The following is a 27,441-nucleotide window of genomic DNA, read 5'->3' on the forward strand; positions in this document are numbered from 1 at the left end:
CCTGTTTTCCACTTTGCTAGATGTAACTATTTCATGTTCCCGAGTTAAGTTTTCAACAAGACCTACACATATCCTTTTATTAATGAACACCAAGGTTACCTGGAAATCTTCATCTCAGAAGGTTACAGACAGCTTTTAGTTTTATGAAATCTTACATAACTGCTTCTGCCTGAAAGTGTGTTCATGCTTCTGGTAGTATTTCTGCCACACTTTCCTTCAGTTTGCACCTGGGATTACAAAAGAGGTTTCCCCAAGCCAATGCAAGTATTAGTGACTGTATTTTTGGAATGGTAAAATTCTCTTAGGAAACCCTTGTGGAAATAGAAAAGTGTTTGGGACCTGATTTATGTTGCTGGTATATGACCTAAGCAACACCTTTCCCTGCAAGTTAATGCCTCTGCCGTCACTGGCGTCATTCACAGAATACAGTACTCCTCACTGGAAAAAAAAAAAACACACATTATAACCTGGTCCTCCAAAAACACCTTAGCTCTAGAACCTTTGCAAGAAGTGGATAATTCATTTTTATGTCGTAATACACTTAAGGAGACTGCAAAGCATGTTCAAAATGAACACCATGTTACAGGAACTAAGGGGATATACTCAGCTAGTAGCAATAAAACAGAGATAAGAAGTGAACCAAAGGGACACAGAGTGACCTATTTATATGCTGAATAAAAATTAAACTCAACTTTAGAGACTTGCACTCAAAGGGCCATGGCCCCGATTCAGCAAAGCATTTAAACATGTGCATCACATAATGAAACACATACTTGGATGTTTCACTGAACCGGGGCCGGGATATTGAGTTGAATCAACATAGCTTTACAGGTAATAAGGCTCGGTCAATTTACTTCTGTCAGGAATCTAGCCTCATTTGTGGATAATCCGTGGGACGTATTTGCACTGAATCTCTTCTTTGGCATGAGTCATTTGCTGTTCTGGCTATTATGTGGAATCTACTGTGGTGAAATGCAGAAGGAGGGAATTTTGCCTTAATGCAACCCCCCTTGACACAGTCTCTGTGTCCCTTCTCCCTCCCCTCCAGCCCCCTCAGAACTGCCTTACTGAAGAAAAAATATGCAATGATGTGAAAAGCTTCTCCAAATAAAATGTTCTATAAAGCCAAACACACAGACTCTGCTTTCAGTACTGGCCATGCTAATGGGGAGGTATGTATCATATAGCTGCAATAGGGATGGATTTCAGAACAAACTCACTGGGCTTCCTGAGGACCTGTTATTGAAACCGTAGACTGCAGGAAGTGGGCAGAACATTTCTGGGGTTGTTTCTGTACATGCCACTCTGAGCCACAGCTGAAGATGGCTCACCAGGCTGGGCTGACCCAGTGCAGTTTTCCCCATCTGGCACATTACCTGTCATCCTCTTTTGCTGTATCTCTACCTCCAAACTTGTCTTTGTCACATACTTCATTACAGAAAACATGCTGCCCAGTTTCAGTGATCGGATCCTCCACCAGATGAAGCTACCCTATTTCTCTTATGGACCTATATACTTAGTACAAACTCAGGAGAAAAAAAGGAACCTAAGATCCACCCCATGTGGTCACAATATTCCCATAGGTGTCAGAAAATAACATTTGTGAAGGGTGTTACGAGAAGCAGATGTCATCCCAAAATATCAGAGGGATGGCCCCTACATTGCACATCCTCTTTCTGGAAGTAGGACCTGCTGTTACCGTGCAAAAGGTGGCACCAAAAATGAGGTACTAATGTTTCCTTATGTGGTCTGATCTGGGAGTCCAGATGGTGATAAACAGGAAAGAGGAATCCACAGGCAAAAACTGTGACTGTAGCATCCTCCTTGGAATTGCCCATGTATTTTTTATGTGTGTGTGTGCGCCTGCAGACTGCAGGGCACATTTTAGGCTGAACAGACATTGTGGATCTGAGGTGGACCAAGTAGTGATGGGATCTGGCTATTCTTTTGTGCTCTTTCCACTTTGGTGTGTGCTTGTTTTCAAAAGATCCTGAGTACTGGTAAAGTAATCATCTTAGTCTTGGCTGTTCCTGGGATTCCTCTGAAAATGCAGGATTTGTAAGACTTACTCTCTTCCAGTGAAACCCAGGAACTAGGGATTTGCCGACTCTCTTGGAAAAACACCATGTTCGAGCAGAGATGTGTGTAAAGAGCTCCTGCAGGTACCCCGTCACAGCAAGATGACCTTGACCGAGACCTCAGGGGTAGACGTGGGGGATGAAGTAGGCAACAAGCAGGAGATGGTGGCAGTACAAGGTGGGCTCCCTTGATCCCAATGAAGGTTGGTTCTCGCTATCCCCAGAGGGAAGAGGAGGCTTCAAACACAGCATTTCTCATTCACAGGCTTTTAGCAGCTCTTCTCTCCATGTTGCTTTTGCAGTGTGGGGATTTTTAGAGGAAACTGGGAAATCAGCCTTTCACACATCATGTAGGCGAGATTTAGGACTTTGGGGGTCCTGGCAAGCAAAATCTGGCTTTGGCAGGGGCTACGTGATGTGTGCCGTTATTGAAAACGTGTTTTGTGGAAGGAGCTGCTTGCTGCTCATCATTGCTAGTCCAGCCCTGGGGCCTGACCTCTGCCGTACGACCCTCACCTTGGCTGGAGCTCCGTCACCAGGCTGCGTTTTGGGGCAGCATCCCTGAATCCCAGCCTGGAGCTGATCATTCTCTCCCTAGCCTTAGCACCGGAGCAACTGGGAGAGCCAACCACAAGATGGCAGTGAATCTATCTGGAGCTTCAGAGGCTGGCACGGGTGAACATAGCCATACAGCTCTTAAAACACCCTCCCTCCTCCGGGAAATGGGAAAAATGAGGTATTTAACCCTGAGCAAGATGCAAACACCTGTCAGTGTGCAAAAGAGAATAAACTCCATCAGCAGGTATAATATAGTAAACATTTTATCAGATCTTCATCTCTATCTTTACAATCTCCTGTGAAATATAAAGCTGTCATGGACTTGAAGATGTGGGAATAGCTGCATACAGGAATATAAACATTTTTTTTTTCTATAGGCTTGAGGTTATGCTTTCACAGACTGATAACAGTGACCTGTAATAAAGATCTTAGTGTCTATAGAATCCGTGACAAATGCATCACAAAAAAACACAGGGGTCTGGAAGTTTTTGCTGTCACTTATCTCCAACATTTCCATCACCTTTAGAAGAAGGAGCCTCCTTCAGGATCACTCATGAAACATGGGGACTTTGTAAGCACTTTCATTATTGATTTTCACTGCACAATTAATCATAATTTTCAAAGCTTCAAAAAGGCTTAGGCGGTTGTACAAATAAAAATAAAACATCGTAGGTTAGACTAGCTAGGAGAAAAGCCATGAGGACAATCAATCCCCATGCTTCAGGGTAAAATCTGACCGCCAGATGGAGTTAGAAGGAAATATCCCCCATGGTGTAGTAGAGCATAATTAGGTGCACGATGAGGGTTTTACACCTTGCTGTAAATCATCTATCCTGGCTACCTTTTGAAAGAGGACTGCAAATGGCACAGCTGACCGCTGCTCCAGTGCAGATAGAGCCTCTCCTCCAGAGATGGAGCGGAGTGGGAATCCCAGCCCTGCACCGCTCCTTCTTCCGCTGCGGCTCCTTTCTGCTGTGAGCAGCATCAGAGGCTCAGGTCCCGGTTTCCAGGGCGGCCTAACTGTGCAGCATCCCAGGTCTGGGCCCTGCTTAGCAAACGGCACCTTATCTCTGGCACATCACTGCAAAACTCACCGGAGCAACGTCCAGCTTGGTGGGGCAAACACCATCCGCAGCATCCTGGCACTGCGGATCTTTCAGCCCCACATGGTGGGTCATCACTGCGACCTTCCAGGCTCCCTGCTTCATGCTGCCTCCAGCAGCCTCCTCAGCCATGTGAAAAACAGACTCAGCAAGAATTTGGGAGCCTTTTCCTCCAAGCTGCTCACTCTCTTTTAATCAAGTACTTTCAGCTATGCAGAGATGACTAGCAGCAGAGAGTAGCACCCCTGAATGCATGAGTCTTATTGCCTGCAGCTGAAAAGTGATATCTCTTGATTGTACATATATGTATTTGTGTGTGTGTATATGTATGTATGCATCTATATATGCATGTATGTATGTGTATGCATATGTACACATACACATATATATGTACACATATGTACATACACATATATATAGTTCAGTGCCAGGAAACAACTCTGCATTAGGACCAATTTTTTTGTGGATTGGTATTATTTTTGTCAATTATTTGACAATATTCTCACGTTGTTCTTTTTTTTTTTTTTTTTTTTTTTTTTTTTTTTACATAGATCTGTACTCCGTGGCAGTTCCAGCCTGTCATTGGGGCAATTTTGTCATTCTTGTGACAGTTTGTTTGCTGTTCAGCCAGTGGCACATAGCTGTAAGTTTTAGCTTTCATTAAGTAAAATAACTATTTTTAAAGGATTGCAGTTTATTCACTGTTCATGAACTGATCACTTTGAAAGACAAGCGTCCTACAGAAGACTTCATTTGCTCCCAAAGGCGAAACTACTATGTTTGTAAAGCAGAGTACAGATCTCTAATAAATTGTCTGCAAGCCTAGACTACCCATAGGTCACATGTTTACCAGTAAAGAGAAGTCTGGAAAGTGTGAAAAGGGCCAAAAAATGCCAATCATGCATATAGGCACTGGATCTCTTCAAGTCCAGGCATTCATTTAGTGCATGTGATAAGGATTTACAGGATCACAGCAATTAATCATCTATAAACACACAAAGCATGGAGAGCTCTTTCAGTGCAGATCCCTCCAGCTGCCAGGAGACGCTGGCATAGAGCGACCATACGAAGGCATCACAGCTTTGCCGTGGGTCCACAGCTGCAGAAACAAGAGGAAGGGAAGTTCTCCTCTCCCCTTCCAAATCCCTCGATATGCAGGGAAAGGGTGAGGACTCATGCGGATGCATTTGTACAAGAGCTGCTCCAACGGGAGGACACTGATGAGTCTCTCCACAATGTGGAACTGCTTCTGCTGACAGAGATGCACCTTCTGAGGGGACCCTACCAGCCCAGAGGGGTGAACGAAAGGGGGCAGGAGCTTTTCTCCTCTCCTCACCATGGCTCGAAACAGGTCCGAGGATCCTCCAAAAGTCCCAAGGGAAGGGCGCGCTCTTCCAGCAACTGCCATTTCTCGGTGATGGTCAGTGACAAAACAAGGGGTAATGGGTATTAATTAAAACACAGGAAGTTTCATCCCCGTATGAGGAAGAACTTCTTTACTGTGAGGGTGACAGAGCCCTGGAACCAGCTGCCCAGAGAGGTTGTGGAGTCTCCTTCCCTGGAGATCTTCCAAACCCACCTAGATGCCACCCTGTGCCACGTGCTCTAGGTGTCCCTGCTGGAGCAGGGGAGTTGGACTAGATGATCTCGAGAGGTCCCTTCCAACCTCAACCATTCTGTGAGTCTGTGATTCTGTGAAATGCCAGTCCAAGCAAGGTGGGCAGGTACAGACAGTGCAGAAAAGAGCAGCAAATGCTGCCAATGGTCTGCCATAGGCTAGTGGCACTACCACAGGGCTACATGTACTGATCCATATCTACATATATGTGCATAGTAAGAGAGGGGCATGAGCACGCATCCACTCTCTCGCACATCAGCTGGAGCGCAGTCCTCGTGTGTGGTACATGGAGCACCTTTCTGGAGGGCTCAGCAGTTCTGCCTGGGATGCTCCCTTTGATACTTCTCTTGGTTTAATCAACTTTATTTTGCTTTACAAGTGATGGTTGTTAAAGACACTGGCAAATAAATCAGTATCTTCAGGCAATGAGAAAACATGAGTCACTTGGAGAACATATTGTTCAGCGAAAGTTGATAACGAGCCCACAGGAAACAGTGGGAAAGAGGAAAATGTTCAGCCAGCGAAGACAGCTCTTCGCCTCCTTGGACGCACAAATAAAATCTGGTCCTGAACCATCATAGCATCTTCCTCTCTACTGAGGTGATACCCTATTGAAAAGCCTAAATAGTAAGGAAAGTGGATTACGAAATGAATAAATTAGATTTGGAGTAACTGACTACTCAAGAACGCAAAGCGATCATGTATATTCAGCCACTGCTCATAGTCATCAGCCAAGATTTAAGCATACTGATTGCACAGCACTCACTGTGACGAGAGGTTCGTCTTCTGACAGATTAACCCATCAGTTCCTAGTATAGGTAGAAATTTGATTTTCATTTTAGGGAATGACACAAAGGAGAAATGTCAGAACCACAGGAATTTAGAGACAGTCTAGAATTTCCTATTCCAAAGGTTTCATGGGCTGCAAAATTGCTTCCACCATGAAATGACGGAGGTTGATAACATTGGCCATGTATGTAAATGATCACAGTGTCCTATGGAGATTAACTGGCTCATGAATAAAGATGAGGAGCTGAGGTGTGGAGGGAGAAATCATTTATCAATTATATGCCTTGGAAAACTGAAAGATGATGCAGCCGTAACAGCTGAATGGGTTTGAAAGGGAGACTTCTAAATTGAGTTCTAATTCTGTTCTGCTGCATTCATAATAAAGAGCAGTTAAACTAATTGCATCCTTGTGTGGTTCACGAGTGACGGCACCGAGCTGCGCTGCATAGCAAGCAATGGAGATTTTAGTCCATATCATTTAAGAGGGATGCTAGCAGGTTGCCTTTGTCCTCCTCAATAATGATAACGCGCAAAAGAGGGTGAAGAAATGTGAATATTATTCAGGGAATTCATGTTGCATTCGAATCTGAATGTAAGGAGCCAAGAAGAACCACGCGGACTCTGCATGCTGCTTCAGTCACACAGATCCACTGGTATGATTGCCAGTCCCTGGAGGGACTCATCACTCATTAACTGGAAACAACAGGAGGATCAAGACGAGGGGAGAATGTGCTAATCCTGACTGGGACAAGGCGCTGACGGGAGCGCCTGCGATAGCAGCCGACCCTTCCCCGCTCCTGCCCCATCCATGGGCTTGTTAACACGTTTGTTATTATCAACAGAACAGCACAGCCTTCATATGGACCCTGGCATGTGCTGAAATACTCAGCTTAGATCTGAGAACCAACATAATAACGGCACCAGGAAGCTTATAGGTACTGCCCATCCATAGCTCCTGCAGCAGGAGTTCTCAGCAAAGAAAGTAAGAGATTATTTTGCTAAAAACTGGGACCTGAGTACCCTCTTTGAAGTAAAAGCCAGCACAGACCCCCAAAGCTACTCTAAAAGTTAGCAGAAATCAGTGCAGATCAGACTGTTCCCTTCTATTGCACAGGATCTCTGCCATATCTGCCCTGTGAGTAACACTTGCAGGTACCAGCTCTGCACAGTGCATGGTCTACGCAGTGCAAAAATAATAATTAATTCAGGTGCAGTAAAAATTCTGAGGTGAGCAGGAACAATCTGATCGAACGATTCTTTGTCAGGGAATGCTGCTTCAGCAGAAGCAAAAGAGATGGCTGAGCAGGATTGGCTTTGGCGAATTTCCTGGTTAGAGAAATATGTATATATGATCAAAAAAGGAAGCTTCCTAACTCCGAAAGGGCCCCTTGCAACCCTTTTGAAATTACCTCTTATTTCCTCCTGTTCTGGAAAATAATGAAATGGTCTAGAAATGGGATTAATTTAAAAAAAAAAAAAAAAAAAAAAAAAAAAAGAAATGATGAGATGTCTTTGAAATTGAATCAAAATCAAACAACAGTTGAAATTATCAAAAACAAATGTTTTGACTGACCCATGTTTTCTATTGCTGACAAGTATTTTTTGACAGTATTTTTTGAAAGCTGCCTTTTCATTCCTAGCTTAACTTGGAAAAGTTTTTCAGTTCTGAGAAAGGGAAGGAAGAATTTACAGTTGCAGGTACTGCAAGCGTATCTTAATTTACAGCTTCTGTAGCCCTGAGCACTGCAAACTGCTTGTGACCATAACGAGCATCTCCAAGTATCTGGGGGTCCAGCAGGAAGACAGGAAGACAGGCAGAATCAGTGGGATTCACTGGAATAAATGCAACCTCCTCCCTCCGAGTCACCCTCGCTCTGCTTCTTGTGAGTGAGGAGGACCAGGCATTTCATTTCCCTCTAATTGAGATGTCTGCAGGAGGTCAGATGAACTGCTCCCTAAAAGCGCCTATTTCTCTCCAGCATCGACAACGACAAAGGCAGAGCCAGACGACTCGCTCAGGTGCAGCGGTTTGCCCTGGAAAGGGCTACTTCAGAAGAAATGAATCTTTCTTCCTAAGTGGATGAGACGAGCGGATGGTGGGAATGTCAACATAAGTCAGAGGACAAGTGATAACCCCTAACAGCTTGGGGAAAGCGAGGGAGTTAATGCTTAAGTCTGGTGTATAAACACACTCCCATCCCTCTCTATTATGTCGATTTTTTTTTTAACTTATGTCCTGTCTCTGCACAGCCAGGTGCTCCTCAGTAACACACAAGGTTTCGGCAGTCATCAGTGTATACTTGGTTGCCTATTATAGCAAACCTCAGCAGTACAGTATAAATAGATCATACGAGGCAAGGAAACCTGATCCACTCCGAGATTGAACTGTCACAGAAATTGTCTTTTGTGTGTGAAATGTGTGTCATACAGCATAAATATCCCTGGGAAAGGAGCCGCCAGGCTTTGGAAAAATCAGCCTGCTGCAGAGATGCTGATTGCCCAGGAACCTCAGTTCAGGCACCTGGATCTGAGCAGTTTGGCTGCTGCTATGAGGAGAGGGGGGGGATGGAAAAAGGATCATCAGGAGACATGGAGTTGGGATAACCCATGGGTAATAACACAAGGACAGCCATCAGTGCTCCTTGATTTCAGAGCTGTGCTTGACCTTGCTGCTGCATGCACAGAGAAGGGTATTGCTGATCCGTGTTGTTTAAATTCTACAGGAAGCAAAAAGACAGAAAGTTCATCCAGATAAGCTGTGCTCTGCCCACATTTTAAGGCAACGGGTTTCTGTGTCGAGCCTTGAGATCCATGATGCTTTCAAACAAGCAGAAAGCATAGGGATATATCTCTGCCTTCTGGTCAGTCACATCTTCCATTAGTTATTTTGGGGTCTTTCATCCTCCTTTTACCTTTCTGTTTACCATGGTTTAGGTTGTGTGATGCTTTAACCACCCACCCCAAGGTCATTCTGCATAGTCTCTGTCCTTCTCTCAGAATTGCATTTCAGTTTCCTCAAACACCCACTGTGCCTTTTTTATTTTTGGGAGGGGTGAAATATTTCCTGTGCATAACAGAAACCAGAAAACAAGTAGGCAAATAGACCCTTCCACCTGGGTGTGAACCTCCTCTGTGCAGATGAGCCAGAGAACCCACAGGAAGAGCAGCCAAATCATATAAATGTCTCACACTTGCTAATTGTCCAGAAGTTTCTTCTTAGAGAGGTAGGAGGGTCTTCCCTTTTCTTAAGAGAACCTTAAGATCCAGACATAGATGACCTTTCCTTTGTTAGCAGCAACCCCATCCCACACATTTTTCAATTTGCTCTGTTAAACTTCTCTTAGTAGATCCAGTTTCTATTTAAATTTGTATCTGTGCATCAAATGTTCATCCAGTTATACATGTTCATTTGAAAATGTTTGATGTACAAAACTTGTTCATCCAGTTATATATGTTCATTTTAAAATAAGTTTTGTTTCCTGTATTTTATCATCTGTTAACAGGATCTTTTTGCCTTCATGAGAGAAGAACATCTGAACTTTGGGTTTAAAAATCAAACGCTGCATCACAGCACTGCCCACTTCCCCTAGCGGGAATGGCTTGTGTCACTTACTAGAACTCTGTATTTGTTTGAATAAGGTTTAGAAAAGATAAAAAAGGGATTGCAAAGGCCAGGCAGGTTATCAAAGGATTGGCTTCATGTGCACCCTTTTTACTTCTTTCTCTTTGGTTTCCACTTTTGCTCAGCATTCTGTTTTGGGGATTTTCAGTGTGTATTTCACAGATTGGACACCTAGGTACTCCCTAGGGAGTGTGATTCCTCTCTTCTGATTTTAGCCATCCGAAACTCAGCTGTCTGGCTTCTTTGGACATGTCTGCACTGCTAAATAAAGAAGAGCCAAGACTGAGTTTGAGCTCTGAGGCTCCTTTGCTGCCTCCATGGGGCAGTGCCTCTGACCTGCACCACTCCAGAGTGGTTCTAGAGGGGACCAGTGAAGGTAACCCAGGCCCTGATGCTTAACCTCTGCTCCAGGATTCTCCCGATGTCTAAGGGAGCTTTCATTCAATTGCATTCGTACCCTTAGGCTATACCTGCACTATCAAACAATTTATTCCCCTCTGTCCGCTTCCCAGCACACTGGGAATTCTGTCCTATTGACTCAGCCACCAGGAGCATGGGACTGAGGTGAGAGACAGTATTAAATTTTAACCACTATTTAAATAACATTTTTGAAATCCTTAATGTGGGTCCTGAACCTTTGGTTTTCCAATTGCATTGGGTTTCATTGTGAATGCTGTTAGGATGAAGTTTTTCCTGCTCTTTTTGACTCTATTTTTCTGCCTTCAGGAGAAGCATGGCTTCATTCCTCTGAGGTAAATACTCGTTGGTGCTACCAGGTTGTCAGTGTGTGGTTGGAAAAGGAAAAATCTAGGGTAAAATATCTCCAAATTGCATAAGAAAACATTTGGCAAAGGATGACATTTATTTATTGCTCTTGTAATTGGATATGTGGTACTATGTAATATATAGATGGTGGAGGAAATGAAATTATTATGTCGTCTTTGCATTCATAAATCCTGTGTTTTTAATCATATTAAAGCTATTCTTTTCAGTCTAAGTGCAAATCAATTCTGTTCATTCAGTGCTTTCGAGTGCCAATGAAGGGCATTCTGAAACTTAATGGGAAAAAATAATTTGCTTCATTTGCCTTAAAACAAGACTTTAAATGAATTACTTCTTGAGGTAGAAAGAAAAATCATTTCTGGAAGTGCTAACAATCTGTTTTCTTATTACACCAGCTTTTATGATTGCTTTTTTCTAGTCATAAATCACTTTTGAATAACCATTTTGTATTTGTATAGCGATTCAGAGCAGTTTTATTGCTACCTATTGATAAACTTCAGAAACGCCCCCAAACACCTTGCTAAAACATGAAAACATATGCCAGAGATGAAGACAGCCAAAGAGCTTTGTTTTCTATGTGTGCCGGTGGTTTAAAAACCTGAAATGTTGTAATAGGTGGAACTAAAAGGATAACCCCCTCATGTGGTGATACTAAGCAAGCTGGACAACCTGCGGGAGCCACGATTAAAGCCGTGCCTGCTCCCAGAACTCAAATAGCTACACAAATAATAATGAGTTATGTCTCACAGCCCTTCTGTGACTTTGCACAACAAGTCAGTGGCAGGACTGTGACAGGTGAACACCTCCTCAATTTGTGCCTCCAACCCAGGATCATCCATCTCACCTTGTGTTGCAGTCATATTTTGTTGTGGATTGCCATGGAGTTGTCAAGGGTTAAAGCAAAGCAACAGATAAATAACCTCTAAGGTGAATTTAGAGGAGCAACATTGCTCTGTGTTTTTGCCTTTATTTGACTTTTTACTTTTATTTGATGCTAGGATTGAAGAATTGAATGGTTTTGCATTAAAGCTTCTCTTTGAAAGTTTATTGCATGATTACTGCATTTGAACTGCTAAGAAAAATACCAAATAATGCAGGACTTGTGAAGGAGTGGATAGCATGTAGCTCACTGAACTGAACCATAGGGAAAAGAGAAAGCTGGAGATGATCTGAGAGCCAACAGGGCAGGAGAAAAGAGCACCCATAAACAGAATCTCTTCTCCGGGAAGACTAACAGCTTAAACAGTGATACAAATTTCGTCTTGCATCACAGCAAAGATATTTAGCAAAGAATCCGAAGGAATTCCCTGTAAGAGGTTTGCAGCTGTGTAAGGAGAGAGTCGCCCGAACACCAGCAACTGGAAGAGACGCAAGACAAAGATATTGCTTTGAAAATGTCACATGAAAATGACCACTTGAGTGGAGCCTGACATGGCAGGGTCACCAGAGCTGGGAGAAAATCTTTCATCAGTGAGGGAGCAAGGACAGGAAGAGTGGAATAGGCTCTTGAAAGAGGAAACTAGCAGTATGTTCCTCAAGCTAAACAGATGAGGGACACAGGCACCAGGCGACGAGGTCTGAGGGGACGGAAGATCTTTGCAGTATTCCTCTAGTAATATAACCTGCTGAGAGCCTGGGTAAAACTTTGAGCAGTAGACAAGTAAGAAGGCCTCTCTTCTGGAGACATCAGGCAGAAGGGACACATAGGGTTTAAAGGAAGCCAGGCTATGAGGCTCTGGGCACACACACTGAGCCAATGCTGATGCTCAGTTTTCATCAGCCCATACAACAAGCAGTGCCAGTTGCCTTCCTAGTGATCAAGAAATGCAGTGGAGTGGAGGGGTGAAGGGACTAAGATGACTATGGAGAACTGATTTATATCTGTCTGTGAGATGGTGGCCAGGGTCTCCGGATGGGATTCATCTGACCTGTGTTTTCTGCATAATTCTGCGTTAAGAACAAGTTCCTTTCACCTCCTGTACAGCCAATGGAGAGAAACATATGTTTGTACTAATGTATAGTAATTAATTCCAGGTCAGCCCACACATCTAAAATAGGTCAGATTAACTGAACCCTCAAAGTGCCTATTTCTTTATAAAGATAGTAAGCAGCTCAGATGAAGATGCTAGAACCACTGAAAATGAAAAACCATCTGGTCTCCCTTCTGAAAAGGCTCCCTGTGGCAAACATCACCATGAGACAAACTCACTTTTGAAACAGTCCCAAATGCAGGCTTTGGAGTTCACTCGTCTAAAGAAATAGGCAAACCGCCAGCCCCTGCCTATCCCTGATTGCTATTTGATGCTCTGTCAAATGATGGTGGAAATAAGGTGATGGCCAGGAATAAGGCTGGCATATTGTTGGTTCTGCATGAGAAACTATAGTGATTGCCTGGAGCCTAGCTAAAAGTAGAAAAGATAAATCACCTGGTTGCCGGATGCTGTCAGGTCTCTGCTTGAAATCAGTAACAACAATGAGTTGTGACAATCATGTTCTGCAGCTTGAAAATACTTGTTTTGAGAGCCCTGCCTCTTTTCTTTTCAGAACAGTCTTTTGAGACAGGGCTCTTAGGGACTTCCCAGTGCTTGCTTTATGCACTGCCATAAGCTCCACACGATTAGAGGGCTGAGACGCACCCCAGCCCAGAAAGTGGAAATAAGGGTCAGATACTTCCCGAGTCTCCTCTCTCTACAAACATGAATTATTTTCAAGCCTACACAACACAATTGTGAGCTACATGGCTTGCAGAGCTCTGAAGATCAGGACCGGATTTACAATACAGAGGGATATTTTTCTTAAGCATTTAGACAACAAAGATCTCTTCAGGGAGCTGAATTATTTCTCCCTCTTCCTTGCAACGTGTGTGCTCCAGCTGCTGCTATTCTGTTTTTGCACAGGGGTCGAGTATTGTCCTTTCGTAGCTGCTGAACTGTGTGCGAATTTCACGTCTGTCCTTGATGGTGCAGTCAAGCACAGGAGTAGTTTGGACGGCCATCTCCCTGGACAGCATGTTCGGGCCATGGGTTTCAAGTAGAAGAGGCAATATTAGTTACTGCACAGGGAGGGAGGACAGTGGTGCCAAGTGCTTGGAAACCTGCATAACTCACAGAGGGAGAGAAACGAGGAGAGCAGTAAAAACGGATTGGAGTAGGAAGGATGATGGTAGCGCCCTCTGCACATCCATGGAATGCTGTGTTTGCCTTTTGCAGCAGGCTGAGAGGACTCATGTCAGTGCCAAAGGATGAATGAACTCCAGAAACTTAGGGGACAAGAGGAAAGATGTCTTCCCAATCCAGTCCAGATTCATGCCTGCTGTGCTCTGCATTAGCCAGGGCTGCCCTGTGCTGGCACCAGCTCCCAGGAGCAATCTGCAGAAGCTAATGGTTACCGAGGCCCTGCACCAGCTCTTTCATATTTTGACAGATTGGCAAAAGTCAAGGCTAAAACTGGGCCCAGCATTCTTGCTACGGAGTCCTCTTTAAGCTCATGGTAGCCAAGAGAGGGGACACAAGTAAGGCCAAGCCTGTCTTTCATGACCTGTGATGGTTTCAGGTAGCTGTGCTTTATCCGAATACCTGTGTCTTTCCAGGGATGAAGTTCTGTGCGCTCTCCCACAAACGGACGAACAAGTTGAAGCCCTTCAGAATTTGTTGAACACCACTGAGGTAACCAGTTCCCTATTTCTCTCTAGGTCTAGCTCACAAATACCATTTTACCCCAGAGGAATATTTAGCCCTCTGCCTTTCATTCTTTTCTCCTAATAAAGCAGCTCAACAAAAGCTATGTTTTCACTGCTCTGGTATCTTACGATTTACATAAGAAGAACTCTGCAGTGCTTTGGTGAGTTATATCTGAACTCAGATTTCTGCAATTGGTTTTGTGCACTAGCACACTGCGAAGTTGGTAAAGTGCCAACACACAGTAAGTTATCACCACATTTGTCAGGGAATTCCAATACTTTAGACCAAAGCAATTTTGAATCACATGCCTTGTAGGGCTTTGAAGAGCAGGGCTTACCAAAGTGGTATTTTTCTTAAAGCAGCATTTAGATGATAAAAGTCTCTTCTGCTATTGCTAAGAAATCTAGTGGGGCTTTTTCACTTGTACCTGTCACTGCAGAAGAGAGAATTTAATTAAAATATGGCAGCTCTTCCTCTTCAAAAGTATTTTCCCAACCACAGCCTAATAGTTAGTCTAAAGTCAACATTCCGCAACAAAAAATGTAACCATTCCCTCAACCAACATAACTTACATTCCCTCAACCAACATAACCAACACGATTGAAGATGTGTCCCAGACGGCTGAGAGCTTTTAATGATGTCTTTAACCACACTCCTTCCCTGTCTTTCTTGGTTCCTATTCTATGCCTATCTCAATTCCTCTTCCATTATCCCTCCTGGCCTTGTCTCACCCTCCGCTTCAGTTCCCACAAATTCGGATTCCTTTACTTGCTCTCTTTCACCTTCGCATGTCAAGGAAAAGGAGAGGAGAAAAAGGCAACAAAACTACATATGGTATCCTTACCTCACAACGTATTCTAAACTCCTCAACACCGTAGCAATAGTATTCAGATCATTATACAAAATTCTTTAACACTTAAAAAATCAATGTGTTTTTCCCTAAGTAGATGAGCTGTTTAAGCAGAAATTTATAAAACAATCCCTCAAAACAAAGCAAAACACACACACACACACACACACGCACACACACACAAAAAAAGCAGATCCTCAGCTTGTGGCATTTAGGAGGCACTTTATCCTTACAATAGCATTCATTAGAAGACCCAGACCCAGAAACATCTGTATCGGTCTTAACCAGCCATAGCTGAGGCAGTACTGACCATGGCTGATGATGGGCTGATGACCAGTTATGCTGCAGATTATAAAAGTTTCTCTTTTACCAGCACTCATCGCCCCTCTGCCCACTCGGCCATGCCAGCCTAGAGTTCTTTATATCTCCTTATTCTCAGCTAGAAGGACATCTTCAGCAGGGAGAAACCAAACCTCAACGGGAGGGCCTCGGTCCGGCAACAGGCTAACCAGGGCACCAGGGATATCAGAGCAGGTGAATGTGGCATCCAGCTTGATTCTTGGGTGTGTTTTTGCAGCAACTCCGAGGCATGAGATCCTGCAGCCACCCTGCCAATGACAGTGTCTGAGATACCTACACTGAGACTAGGTCAGCTACGTGGGCAGCACAATGCAGTATTGCACCTGGGGCCCTAATGTTTTGCCATCTATCATTCCAAAGTCTTGATTAGAAACATGGAAGAGTTCTCTGAATGATGCTGCAAGTGTGTTTTGTCTGGGAAATGGTCAGGTAAACTGCTGACTGCTGATATGTTCCTGGAAACACAAGTGTCCTAAGCTGAGTATAATATTCCCAGTGTAACTTCTCCAGAAAGAGTGAAATGTGTCTATTTTTTTAGTGACTCCATGTTGTACCTCTTTAAGCATGCAGCCAAGAATTATACTGACCTTTTTCACATTGTAAATTCATGTCTAATTTTCTGCTTACTGTCACCCCTATGTCTTTTGGTATTACTGTTTCTATAGCTTCAGTCTCTTATTGAGTATCTTGGTTTCTGATTATATTATTGTATAAGATTTAATTTTACCAATAAGAATCTCATTTTCTATTTTTCCTCCCATTTCTAATCTCTGTATTGCTGCTTTATCTTGACTCAAACTCCTTCTGGCATTTATTTCACCCCTGATCAAAGTAATCAGTGAATACAATAACTACAAAGACTGGTCTGATCTTCATTAATTCCCCAAATACCCCAAGGGAAAATAACTCTCAGCAGACCTGCAAACACGTAACATAATAACTGGCTAAACATATCCATTATACCAGAAATATTGTCTCAGAGAAGGCTGTGTTCCTGTCTTTGCTCTTGATTTATGAATTTATGTGCAGAAGAGTCATTATAAACATTTCTTAAATACACACTTTTCATTTCCAGCAGTAGCAGAAAGCACTAACAAAGCACACGGAACATTAAACTGCTTGTTATACATGGTCTCTTAAATTGAAAACATATGCTTTGATCATTTTCAAAATGCTTATTAAATGTTAATGGCATATTTTTTCTTTCCTTCATAAAAATAAAACATTCTTGCAAACTTTGCAGGTCATTCTGTGGCAGCCTGTTACAGTTGAATACATCAAGAAGGACAATGAAGTCCATTTCTATGTCAATGCATCCCTTATTAACAGTATAAAGGCTGAATTAAGGAGACTGACTATCACGCACAAGTATGAATTGCTTATTCCTTGTCATGAATGCTTCAGGTAAAGTTGTTTGGCCGCACTATCTTTTGCTCAGTGGTTGTGCTCTTTCTTTCTTATTTAGAGTTTTGGTGACAGATGTTCAAGGACTTATTGAAAAACAGACCATCAATGACACAGTCAATCCACGCAGTTCCTCATCATATTATGAAAACTACCATTCCATGAGAGAAGTAAGATATTTTTGTTGTAATCCTCTGTAGTTTTATTTAGAGGTCAAATTTGTCTGGTGGTTTAGAAAGGAGACAGGGAAGGAAATCACCTACAGGTAAAGAGTTACCATTGTATTGCCCAGCTAGTGAGAGTTATAACTACTGTAATGGCTGGATAGAGGAAGCACACAGCTAAAGAAAAAATCTTTTACACGTTCATTACTTCAAACCCCCACTCCAACACAGCCAGCTCAGAAGGGAAATGCAGCAGCAAAACATCACATAAATCTCTAAGATATGAAAAGAATAGTACTTTAACCAAATGAAATTAAAGAGGAGTTTCAGTGTAATACTGCTGTGATTGTATCCTATAGTTTCTTTTTAAAGAAATCAGAGTCAGGCAAGGGGTAAGTGGTTGGAGTTGCTAGTTTCTCCTTCCAGTCACTGGAAGGAAGCAGCACTTTGGGAAGCAGATTGAATCCAGGTTCAGACCTCTTTCAGGGATGAGGGGAAACAAGATGGAAAAGATCCATACACTAATTGATCCACTTCATCTTTGTAGATATATTTTTGGATGGATGAAATGGTGAAAACTCATTCTGACCTTCTCCAGAAAATATATATTGGATCCTCATTTGAGAAACGACCACTTTATATTTTGAAGGTAGCACTGTGACTTACTGTGAAGTACTTTGAAGTAGCAATGCAAGCAAGTGAAGGGTTTTGGCCAAGACGCTTTCCTACATCTATATTTATATGTATATTTTACCAATCTGTATCTTTTTGCCTTTTTAGAACTTTCCTATGTTCTTCCAATAAAGAGTCATTATCTTTGACCAGTTTAACTCCCTTACTGGGTCACTGAAAGCCAGAGAATTCACCACACCTGGGCCACCATCCAAGAACATGCAATACTCGCGTGGCTGATAGCCTCCTCCTTATAAAGGCAATCTAGGTCCATGTCCCAAATACTTGGTGATCTTCTCTCCTTACCTCAGCTACTGCTGTGGTCTTGGTGCTCATGTTAGGACCCCGCTGCAGGTGCTCTTTTACCATAAGCTAATGCAAATGAAAGCAGTAATGTGCCCAAGATCAGCCTAAGCTCTCCCTACAAGACAGACGCCTCTTCTTTCATCTTGGTTATATTTTTTGCTTCCAATTTAAGCAAAGCATTTTAAGCAGTGGCATTTTAATAAAATTTCTCTTCTGTCAGCTTTCCAAAAATCTGGAAAAAGCCAAAAACACGATATGGATTGACTGTGGCATCCACGCTAGAGAGTGGATTTCTCCTGCTTTCTGCCTGTGGTTCGTAGCCCATGTGAGTAGATAACATATTTGACTACTGTTTTTGAAGCAAAGTAAGATATTTTGATGCTATTTACCTCCTCCTCTTGCAACTTGTGTTCTGACTTCTACAGTGTCTTAAGCCATTTACTTGCAGAGCACCAACAGGAGATCTGTGTTTAACGTTTATATACAGCAGTGTATATACAGCAGTGCTTGTGGATGTATACGTGTGCATCAGTGGGGATGGGAGGAAAAGAGAGAGAGGGAGGAAAAACGTCATATGGATCAAATGGAAAAGAGCTCAAACTGTCTATATCGCCTCTTGGATCCCTGCCAAGGAATGATCCTGGCTCTGGTCTTGGTGTCAAACAGCGCATGGTGTCTCGCGTCCACCACAGTCTGGCTGGCACGGCCTGACGTAGATCAGAGGGCACCCAGAGTGAGCTTGGGATATCCCACAATCCTTGTTCAGTCCCTCCCTGCCTCTCTAGTGTGACAGGGACCCCACATCCAACATTGCTTGCTCCTGCCATGACAATGCTCTGTATCAACAGGCTGTGTAAAGAGGCTAAATCACAGGCACACCTACAACTCATTTAGCTCTTTCTGTGAGATGTCACCTGCTGCTCTGCCTGCTGCCACTGCTCTTGAGGCCTCTGATTTTCTATTTATGCTCATGATTTTTCCTGGATTTACCTCATTCAGAGCATGAGGCCACACAGGCCACCTTCTGATGGCACCATTCTTGGTGGAGAAACTCTCAGGACATGAGAGGCAACCATTGCCATGCATATGTATAATCTTAGTGCATGGAAACCAGTGATCACTGATGGGATGAGCCTGTATTATGCACTCAGCATGAGCAGTGATAAATTCAGCATAGGAACATCATTTATAAAGAGACCCCTCTTGTCTCCCAGCCCAGATGAGTTCAGCCTTCTCTCACGTCAGGTTGGCTGCTTCCGGACATCAGTAGTTACTCCAATAACTCCAAGAGACAAGATCTCTGCTATTTATGCCTTCGTTAGACTCGAGGCCCCCATGTCATTTGCTCTCTTACCATCGTTAGGCAGAATCATTCATCTGCAGAATGAGGAGAAAAGCAAGCTATTACAACAGGCCCTACAACAAACAGCGTAGCACATCACAGTCAAATAATCAGAATATAAATGTGTTGTTATCAAGAACAAAGTAAATGAAAACTTTAAGTGAAAATATGGGCATAGGTATCCAAATATTTACACAGAAATGCCCTCATTACCTGGATGTAAAATAAAGAAAAATGTTGCAATGCACTGCCTAAATCTAAACTGAAAACAACAACAAAAAACCTCAGACCACATTCAAAATATATATAGTCTAACCAGTTATCACAATAAAGGTAAGGAGTTATCACTTATAAAATAAAATAAGGGTCCCACAGGCCAGGGATAAAAATGCAAAAAGACCTATACTAAAGAGTTCCAGAGTAGGGATTGGAGGTGGAAAAGGTCTTGTGGCTCTGCAGGAGGAGACAGGCATACAAGGACTGTGTAAGCAGAAAAGCTGGGAGCAACAGGGCTGTGAACAACCCCAGAAGAGATCGGTATCACAGAATCACTCCCATTTTATTGTTTTCCATTCTTAGAATGGCCTGTTCTTCTACGGAAAATGGAAAGACAAATTGCTGCTCTTTCATGACATTTTCTCCTTGAAGCTAGACCAGAACTTCAATTTGCTTATGTAGCTGCCTTCCAGAATGCCATCCAGAAACCATGGCCACAATATGGAAATGCTTGGGAATCAAGGATTTCCCTCTGGATAACTCTAGGAGGAAAAAAAAAAAAAAGGCTTGGGAGGATGAACCTACTGCCCCTGTCCTGCTCTTTGCCATCATGAGCAGCTGCTGAGAGGTGGAGATTGGCATCCTGAACCTCTGCACCTTCATTATGCAGCCCCAGACCAACGGTCAGGCCTCGTCTCTAGTGATCTCGTTCAGCTCAGGACAGTCAACAAGGGGAGGCCGAGAGACAGACAAGGGGTTTGCGCCAAAAAAAGACATCTTTGGTCTTTTTGATTTAAGACATTTCTGCTCAGCACTGCAGGCAAAACTCACTGTGCTGGGCTTTTCTTTCAGTTCTTACTGTGGAGCAGAAAAACAGGTTCCCAAGAAATAAACTCAACAAATAATTGAGCAAATAATTCTCTGAGACATTTATTCAATTACTTGTTCACAAAACAAAGTTCGCTATAAAAACAAACCAGATGAGATTGCGACTTCACAGTCACCAGCACTGCCGCCAGAGCACAGATGAGTCCTTGAAAGCTGAATTACAGTTTGCCCATGATAGAACTAAATAAAAATAATAAATTATAAAGGAATATAAACACGTGTATTTCTATCCTCAGTCACAATTATAAAACCTCAAAGACTGTAACATTTTTAAAGGAGATGATTGTGAGAGTTAGGTACAGATACAGCTGAATGTACCTTATGCCCCACTGATAATCCCAGCCTTTAAGGCTCCCTTGGAGAGAAATGCATTTGCCCTTTTCACGCTGCTCCAAATAATTACCAGCTGTGCTGTCACTGTGCCAGCGAAATGTCCCCGCAATATTTTTCAGCAGTAACAAGCTGAACATTTAGTTTCTCCTTCCCCTTGATTCAACTTACGTGTCTCAAATTCAAATATTGTTCCTATATCCCTTCACAAAGAAACATTTTCAAATCTGACATTAATAGACATCTGCTCACACATTAACATCAGTAGTGCTCTCTTTTGCAAAAATGAGGCATTTTTATCATGTTTCCACTTTTTATCATTTAATTTTGTTGTTAGATGGTAGACAGATTGACACTTTCCACTTAATTCAGAGCAAGTCCATTGTGTGAGGAAAAGTGGGAAGAATCTGAAATAAGAGAAAAAGCTTCAAATAAGGCATAAAGAAAAAGAAGATATAATTAAAGACCTAATCTATTTTATTAGAAACACATTCACTTATCTAGATTAAAATTTATCCCTGTGTGGTGACCCTATAACTGGGTTAGGAATCACTTAAGCCTTCAAAATAAACTGTGAGGCAAAACTAGGAGTGTTTTTTTTGGCTCTTTGCATACAGGCGCCTTGAGCTCAGAATGAAACCAGAAAGAATATTGTTACGTACAGCAGCTACATGAAATGTTGTTATTTTTGTGCTTATGTGACTTTATGCTATTTTTGTGCTATTCTCCCCTCCCACAACTATTTATTTATACAAACAGCAAATGCTCAAGTTTTCTTCCTTATAGCTTTCAGCTCTATCTCATAACCCACTAGTTAACATTAGACAACTGTAGTGTGTCTGATTGCCTGTACCAGTTCGATTCCCTGTTTCCCCCCTTCGGAGTTCCTGCCAAAGTGCTATTTGCAGGAGCAGTTTCTCTGATGTGATACTCACCCATCACAAGGTAACCTGGTGTAATAATTGCATGGTTATTTTACATAGACCACCAAGTACCTTTTCGGGAAGGTAAGAAAAACACCATCATAAGTGCTTTTAAAAACTCTTCCTGGTGTTTTACAGACAGTCTATTTCCATGAGAGAGACCAGATCATGTCGAGACTGCTGGAGCACTTGGATTTCTACGTCATGCCTGTGGTGAACGTGGATGGCTATGAGTACACGTGGAGCGACCCCTCTGTATGTAGAGGCTTTTTAGACACACTGTGGAACACACTGACATGTCCTTTGTGGGAACTGCCAGGGCGGACGTTTGCAGCATAATTTCCACTTCGGAACTGCATGCCCAAACTTATTGATTTGCACTTGAAATGTCTGCCCTTCTGCTGCCTCCTTTAAAGTATGGCAAATACTGTGGCGAATTGATATCTCACCCTTAGAACCTTCCTGTCTTCCAAACTACTGGAAAGGCATTTGGAAATAACAGCATCCCATCCTGCGATTTTAACACTTTCAGACATCACGAATACCTCTGCCAGCCTTCATCCGAGAGGCTGCACGTGCTGGCACAATCCAGCCCAAGGGAATAGTGTACTGCATCAGACTGGTCACAGCCAGTAACTCCTTCATCCTGCAAAACAGCCCAGGAGGGTTTTTTTTCTTTTTTTTCTTTTCCATGTCAGATAAATAGAGGTACAATAAGTGAAAGTCTTGGCCCAGGATTCTTTTTTACTGACTGGTTTGAGATTCTGAGAAGCCAACATGGTTGATTTTTATACCCTTAAGTTTTTTTTTGTCAGTCTGTCTGTGTTTGTTTTTAAATCTCTTCTTTACTCTTTGGATTTTCATCTCACCTCTGCTTGTATTTGGATGTCCACATCCAACATACAGCCCAACAACTGCACACTGGATTCCCAGCTTTCCACATGCCTGACAGTCCCTACAGAAAGGTTGTCCTTGTAAACTTATATACCTGACTAAATAGTAGGTCTCCTCCCCTCCTTCCACTGTGCAAGTCTATTGAAGTCAGACTAAAAATGTCCACATCTTTTCCTGTCCAACACACAGTCTCATCACTCAGCTTTTCTGGCAATTAGATTGTGGTTTTATAATCTTTCTGGTTTTTTTTTTTGCCCCTTCATTAGCACATGACTACAGAGATACAAATGTGAAGGTATATTTAGCTATGCAAGGAAATGATGACATAACTTTCCTTACTTTTTTTCTGTGCACCCTGGCTTCTCTGTCTCTTTTCACAGAAACGGCTATGGAGAAAGAGCCGCTCCTCACACGGTAACAGCAAGTGTATCGGTACCGACATGAACAGGAACTTTGATGCACAGTGGTGTGGTACGATCTCATCTCCTTCCCGTTTTCTCTCTGCCTCAGTTTCAACATTCAAAGTTCTTAGTTTTAAAATATTTCACAGGATAACAGAATGGTTGAGGTTGGAAGGGGCCTCTAGAGATCATCTAGTCCAACCCCCCTGCTCCAGCAGGGACACCTAGAGCACGTGGCACAGGGTGGCATCCAGGAGGGTTTGGGAGATCTCCAGAGAAAGAGACTCCACAACCTCTCTGGGCAGCCTGTTCCAGGGCTCTAATTTCCCTTTCACAAAGTTACTGTGGATGTAAAGATGAATGCACCCAAATAACATCTATGAAGAGAAGAACAGTTCCTCAACTTGAGATACTTTTTGTGGGGACCTAGGATTTTCCTCCTAAGGACTCCACACTAAGGACTAGCCTTTTCCCAGGGCCATGACAAGAGAGAAGGGGGGCAAGATGCTGTATCCTGTGTTTCACCTCACACTAAGACGTGTGATACAGGTTATGGGAGACAGAAAGGAAGAGGTGGCCCTTGCCACGCCACCCAATCTCCATTTCAACACTCAGGAGAGTAAATTCTCCACTGTTTTGTCCCAACTGGTCACCTTTAATAATGTATGTGACTTGCCAAACACTTTTGGTGGTTAATAACTTTTGAGCCAGACAAGTGATTCTGCCTTACAAAAAGGAGAATAACGCAAGAAGACCACAGAGTGGGTCCTCTCTAAAAAAACCGTTTGAGCAAAGCGTACATTCTGACAGGCCAGAACTGGAGCATCTTATTTGAGTGACTAGGGATACAATGACACAGTTTTCACTTATCCCGTGCACCTCACCTAGACAGGGTTGAAAAGATGAAAGAGAGAAGCCTCACCACCTTGTAGGGTCATCAGACAGAAACTGCTCCTTGTATAGATGAATCTAAGCAGCAAAGCCACATGCTTACAATAACTTATGTTTGCAGTTGCGAGGATCTCCAGAGGTTTCTACTCTTTTTAGTTCTATGGAGTCAGTAAAATGATGGCAAAAAAAAAAGTCCTACCTACCATAAAAAATATTGCTTGCATTGAGTCAGATAAAGCTTTGAATCATAATCGATAGCAATGGTTCGACAGATTTTATTCTGAACATATTCTGGATTGCAAAATCCCTATTATTAATGTAGCTGCACAAAAGATAATGAATTCAATAAGACCCTCAAGCCCTAAGTTGGAATTGAAGACTTCTATTGGCTTCAGCTTTGCTTGCAAATACACTTCACATCACTGCAGAATTCCAGGGGTTAAATCTACGCATTTAATCAGGGCTGTATTGCTGTGTTTATCTGTTCTTCCTTTTCAGCTGCTCAGTTCAGTTAAGAATTTTCTGAACAGGAACAAAGCCCTCATGGTTTTTATGAAAAGTACACTCCTTGATGCGCTGATGCTTTTCTTTTATAATAATAAAAGACAAATTTGTTCCACTAAAAGAACACATTATTTTGAATTTGCTCCGTGAAACTAAATTTGCCTGGACTGGAGACCTAGAATTCCTCCATGTTTTTCACATTATTTTCTCATATATTTCACAAGAATTTAGAAAAGCAGGAACCAAGATGTCCAGGAAATAGATTCTTCATTGTCTTTTTTCTTGGCCAGGTACTAAATTCTGTGCCAAACACAGCAGTATAAAATGTGGCATTCTGATTTACTCACTTTCACAAGGTTTTACGCAGATGCCAGGAACGGTTTGTATTTTCACGTGCATGCATTTTCATGGACTCCCTGAAAATCATCCTGTACCTCTCAATTCATTGAACATATATATACTGGAACACGAAAGGAAAAAAAAAAAAAAAAAAAAAAAAGCTGTGGCACATCCTTCCCTGTCCCAAAACCTGTTTCTGATTCCCCCCTAGTCCATATTTTCCAGACACGTTTGTTACCACTCTTTCCCCACAGTCCACTCTTCAGCGTATTTCTGCTTCTTCCACTGTATAACAGAAGGGTGTAAGTATCAAAAATGGGGAATCACTAATTCTTCTGATAACTTGTTCCAGTGCATAGTTTTTCTCATTCTTAAAAACTAACATTCCTTACAGTTTGATTTGTGCAATGGTCATTATCTTCCCCCTCAAGTAACTTGTTAGAATCTGTCTTTTCCCTTCAGAACTTTGTGATTTTATAGCATGTCTAGGACTTCTAGATGTTTTTCTGGAACTTCTAGTACTTCTAGACCTTTAGCAGGACTCTCACAATCCCATTCCTGATGAATTTAAAGAAACAGAGCACTTTCATGCTCCCCTGTAGGACTTTTTACCCAGCCTTTGAACCATTTTGATTTTGCTTCGATTTTTTTGTTTTTTTCTGGAGTACAGCAGGTGAGAAATCTGAGTAATCTCGCACTGATTTCTGCCAGAACACAAGCGCTTCCCATAGCATGAAAGAGTCTGTGTTTTCTCTATATTGGCACCATAATCTGTTCTTGCACTGGCTAAACAGATAACACAGGAGGGAAAAACTCAAGTTCACTTAACCATAGGAGGGAAAAAATTATGTTTACTTAAGTTTTGCTAAAAGTGATAGTGTTCTCTCTTCTGTCACAGGTGAAGGAGCATCTTCCTATGCATGTCATGAGATTTACTGTGGTCCCTACCCAGAGTCTGAACCAGAAGTGAGAGCAGTGGCTCGCTTTCTCAGGAACCATAAAGACATCGTTAAAGCCTACATAACGATGCACTCTTACTCCCAGATGGTTTTGTTCCCATATTCTTACACTACCAACAGAAGTAAAGACCATGATGAGCTGGTAAGTCTTCCCACTTCCTAAGTTTCACATTTATTCCAGGACTTCTTATGGTGCTTGGTTAGGCTGGCAACAAGGGAGTCACAACTCTCTGATGATAACGATTTGGGAAGGAGATCTCGCCAGATATTCTTAAGAACTTAAAGGAATTTGGGTTGGCCTAGCAATGTGTAAAAGCAGCACGCTTTGGAAAGCCATGGAAAAAGGAAAATATTCCAGGGCTTCATAAATTTCTGATACTTTCCATGTGCTGCTCAACAGTCTGAGTCAAAGTTTTTTGGACAACTTGATAAGGCAGTTGGATAAATTTGTAATTATTTTTCATGCTTTATACAAACTTTAGAGTTACTTGGGTGGGAAACGAAAAATCAAACAAAAGTTCACACACCTGAGCAATAAAACATTCTGGTGGATGCTTGCTGTTTTTACTAATGTGTTTTTCTAGAGATATTTATTTCAGATAGTCTTAATCATATGATCAAAGCATGCCAAATTATGCAGATTTTGAGCTTTGGGCCAACAAACCACAGAAATGGCACAAATACATCCTCCGTTGGGCAGGCGGTACCATACTAACCCCATTTAAATCTTTCTGGACTGGCAGAGTGGTGCTGTGGCTGGCTAACTAAAAAGGGGTCTGGAGCACAAGCAAAAAGAAATCCTACCTGAATATATACAAACCACTGCCACGAGGTTGTAATGCTGATAATGTTCTGCTCATTTCAGGAGAGTCTGGCAAACGAAGTGGCTAAAGTTATTAAGAGGACAACCAGAAAAACATACAAACCTGGCGCTGGCGCACGCACAATTTGTAAGTATGGTGGTTGCTCCAGCAGTGAGCACAATAGTGTGTCCTCTGCGGCATCAGAGGCCGCCTTTTGCACTGAAAACTCGAGTTCTGGTTCCAGCTGTTATTTTCCTTTTCCCTTCCTTGCACAGACTTAGCTCCTGGAGGTTCAGATGACTGGGCTTACGATCTTGGCATTAAATATTCTTTTACTTTTGAGCTTCGGGACACAGGAACTTACGGATTCTTGCTGCCTCCTCATGAAATTAAACCGACTTGCGTGGAAGCGCTTGCAGGTGTCAAAGAGATCGCCAAACACGTCCTCCGCAACTCGTGATGCTTTAATTTGGCATTCCACAGCCACGACCTGTACTTTGCGCAAGCAGGTACTGAATATCATTTATTCCAGCTTGCTGCTTTACCACAGTTGTTTCTACATGGGGAAAAAAAAAAGACTACATCAGTTTTATTTCTTTTCACTTTAGAATACAGCGACTTTTTTCAGCTAAACTTTTAAAACGGCCAACACTATTTCAGCGCTTTGAGGACATCAACTCAGAAGACACAATTGCAATACTAATATATATATACATATATATATAATATAGTCTGGAGTCTCATCATTCGCTCCTGCAGGCCCCAATCGCCCCAATCTCCGGCCCTCCCACAGAGCAAGGGCTTGTGGAACAACTTTCAGCATTTCTGCCCGCCTTGCTTTGGCGAAGCACTTGCTAACGCTACTCAGCGGGCTTGCAGCCCTCAGCAGAAGGTCGCTGCACTGCCCGTGTAAAACAGTTTGCGCTTTTATTATTTTTTTAAAACTGTTCAAAAAAAAAAAAAA

At 42.5% G+C, this 27,441-nt stretch overlaps 1 protein-coding gene across 1 annotated transcript; it reads left to right on the plus strand.

Annotated features, from left to right (window-relative positions):
- Positions 1–10,397: 10,397 nt before the first annotated feature.
- Positions 10,398–26,946, plus strand: CPB2 (carboxypeptidase B2). Its single transcript, XM_088521022.1, has 11 exons — positions 10,398–10,520; positions 14,141–14,216; positions 16,685–16,809; positions 16,907–17,015; positions 17,557–17,658; positions 18,208–18,312; positions 21,825–21,941; positions 22,961–23,051; positions 25,614–25,816; positions 26,540–26,624; positions 26,753–26,946. The coding sequence occupies exons 1-11, from the start codon at positions 10,450–10,452 to the stop codon at positions 26,935–26,937; spliced, it is 1,269 nt and encodes a 422-aa protein (XP_088377148.1). The 5' UTR covers positions 10,398–10,449; the 3' UTR covers positions 26,938–26,946.
- Positions 26,947–27,441: the final 495 nt, after the last annotated feature.

Source organism: Tinamus guttatus, unplaced genomic scaffold (assembly GCF_059628265.1).
Source record: "Tinamus guttatus ecotype Peru unplaced genomic scaffold, ASM5962826v1 Tinamus_guttatus_pri_ptg000112l, whole genome shotgun sequence".
NCBI classification, from domain to species: Eukaryota; Metazoa; Chordata; class Aves; order Tinamiformes; family Tinamidae; genus Tinamus; species Tinamus guttatus.

Coding starts and splice junctions, on each gene's coding strand:
- CPB2 (XM_088521022.1), top strand. CDS start 10,450: ATGAAGTTTTTCCTGCTCTTTTTGACTCTATTTTTCTGCCTTCAGGAG. Junction 25,817..26,539: donor GTAAAGACCATGATGAGCTG/GTAAGTCTTCCC, acceptor TGCTCATTTCAG/GAGAGTCTGGCAAACGAAGT. Junction 26,625..26,752: donor CGCTGGCGCACGCACAATTT/GTAAGTATGGTG, acceptor TTCCTTGCACAG/ACTTAGCTCCTGGAGGTTCA.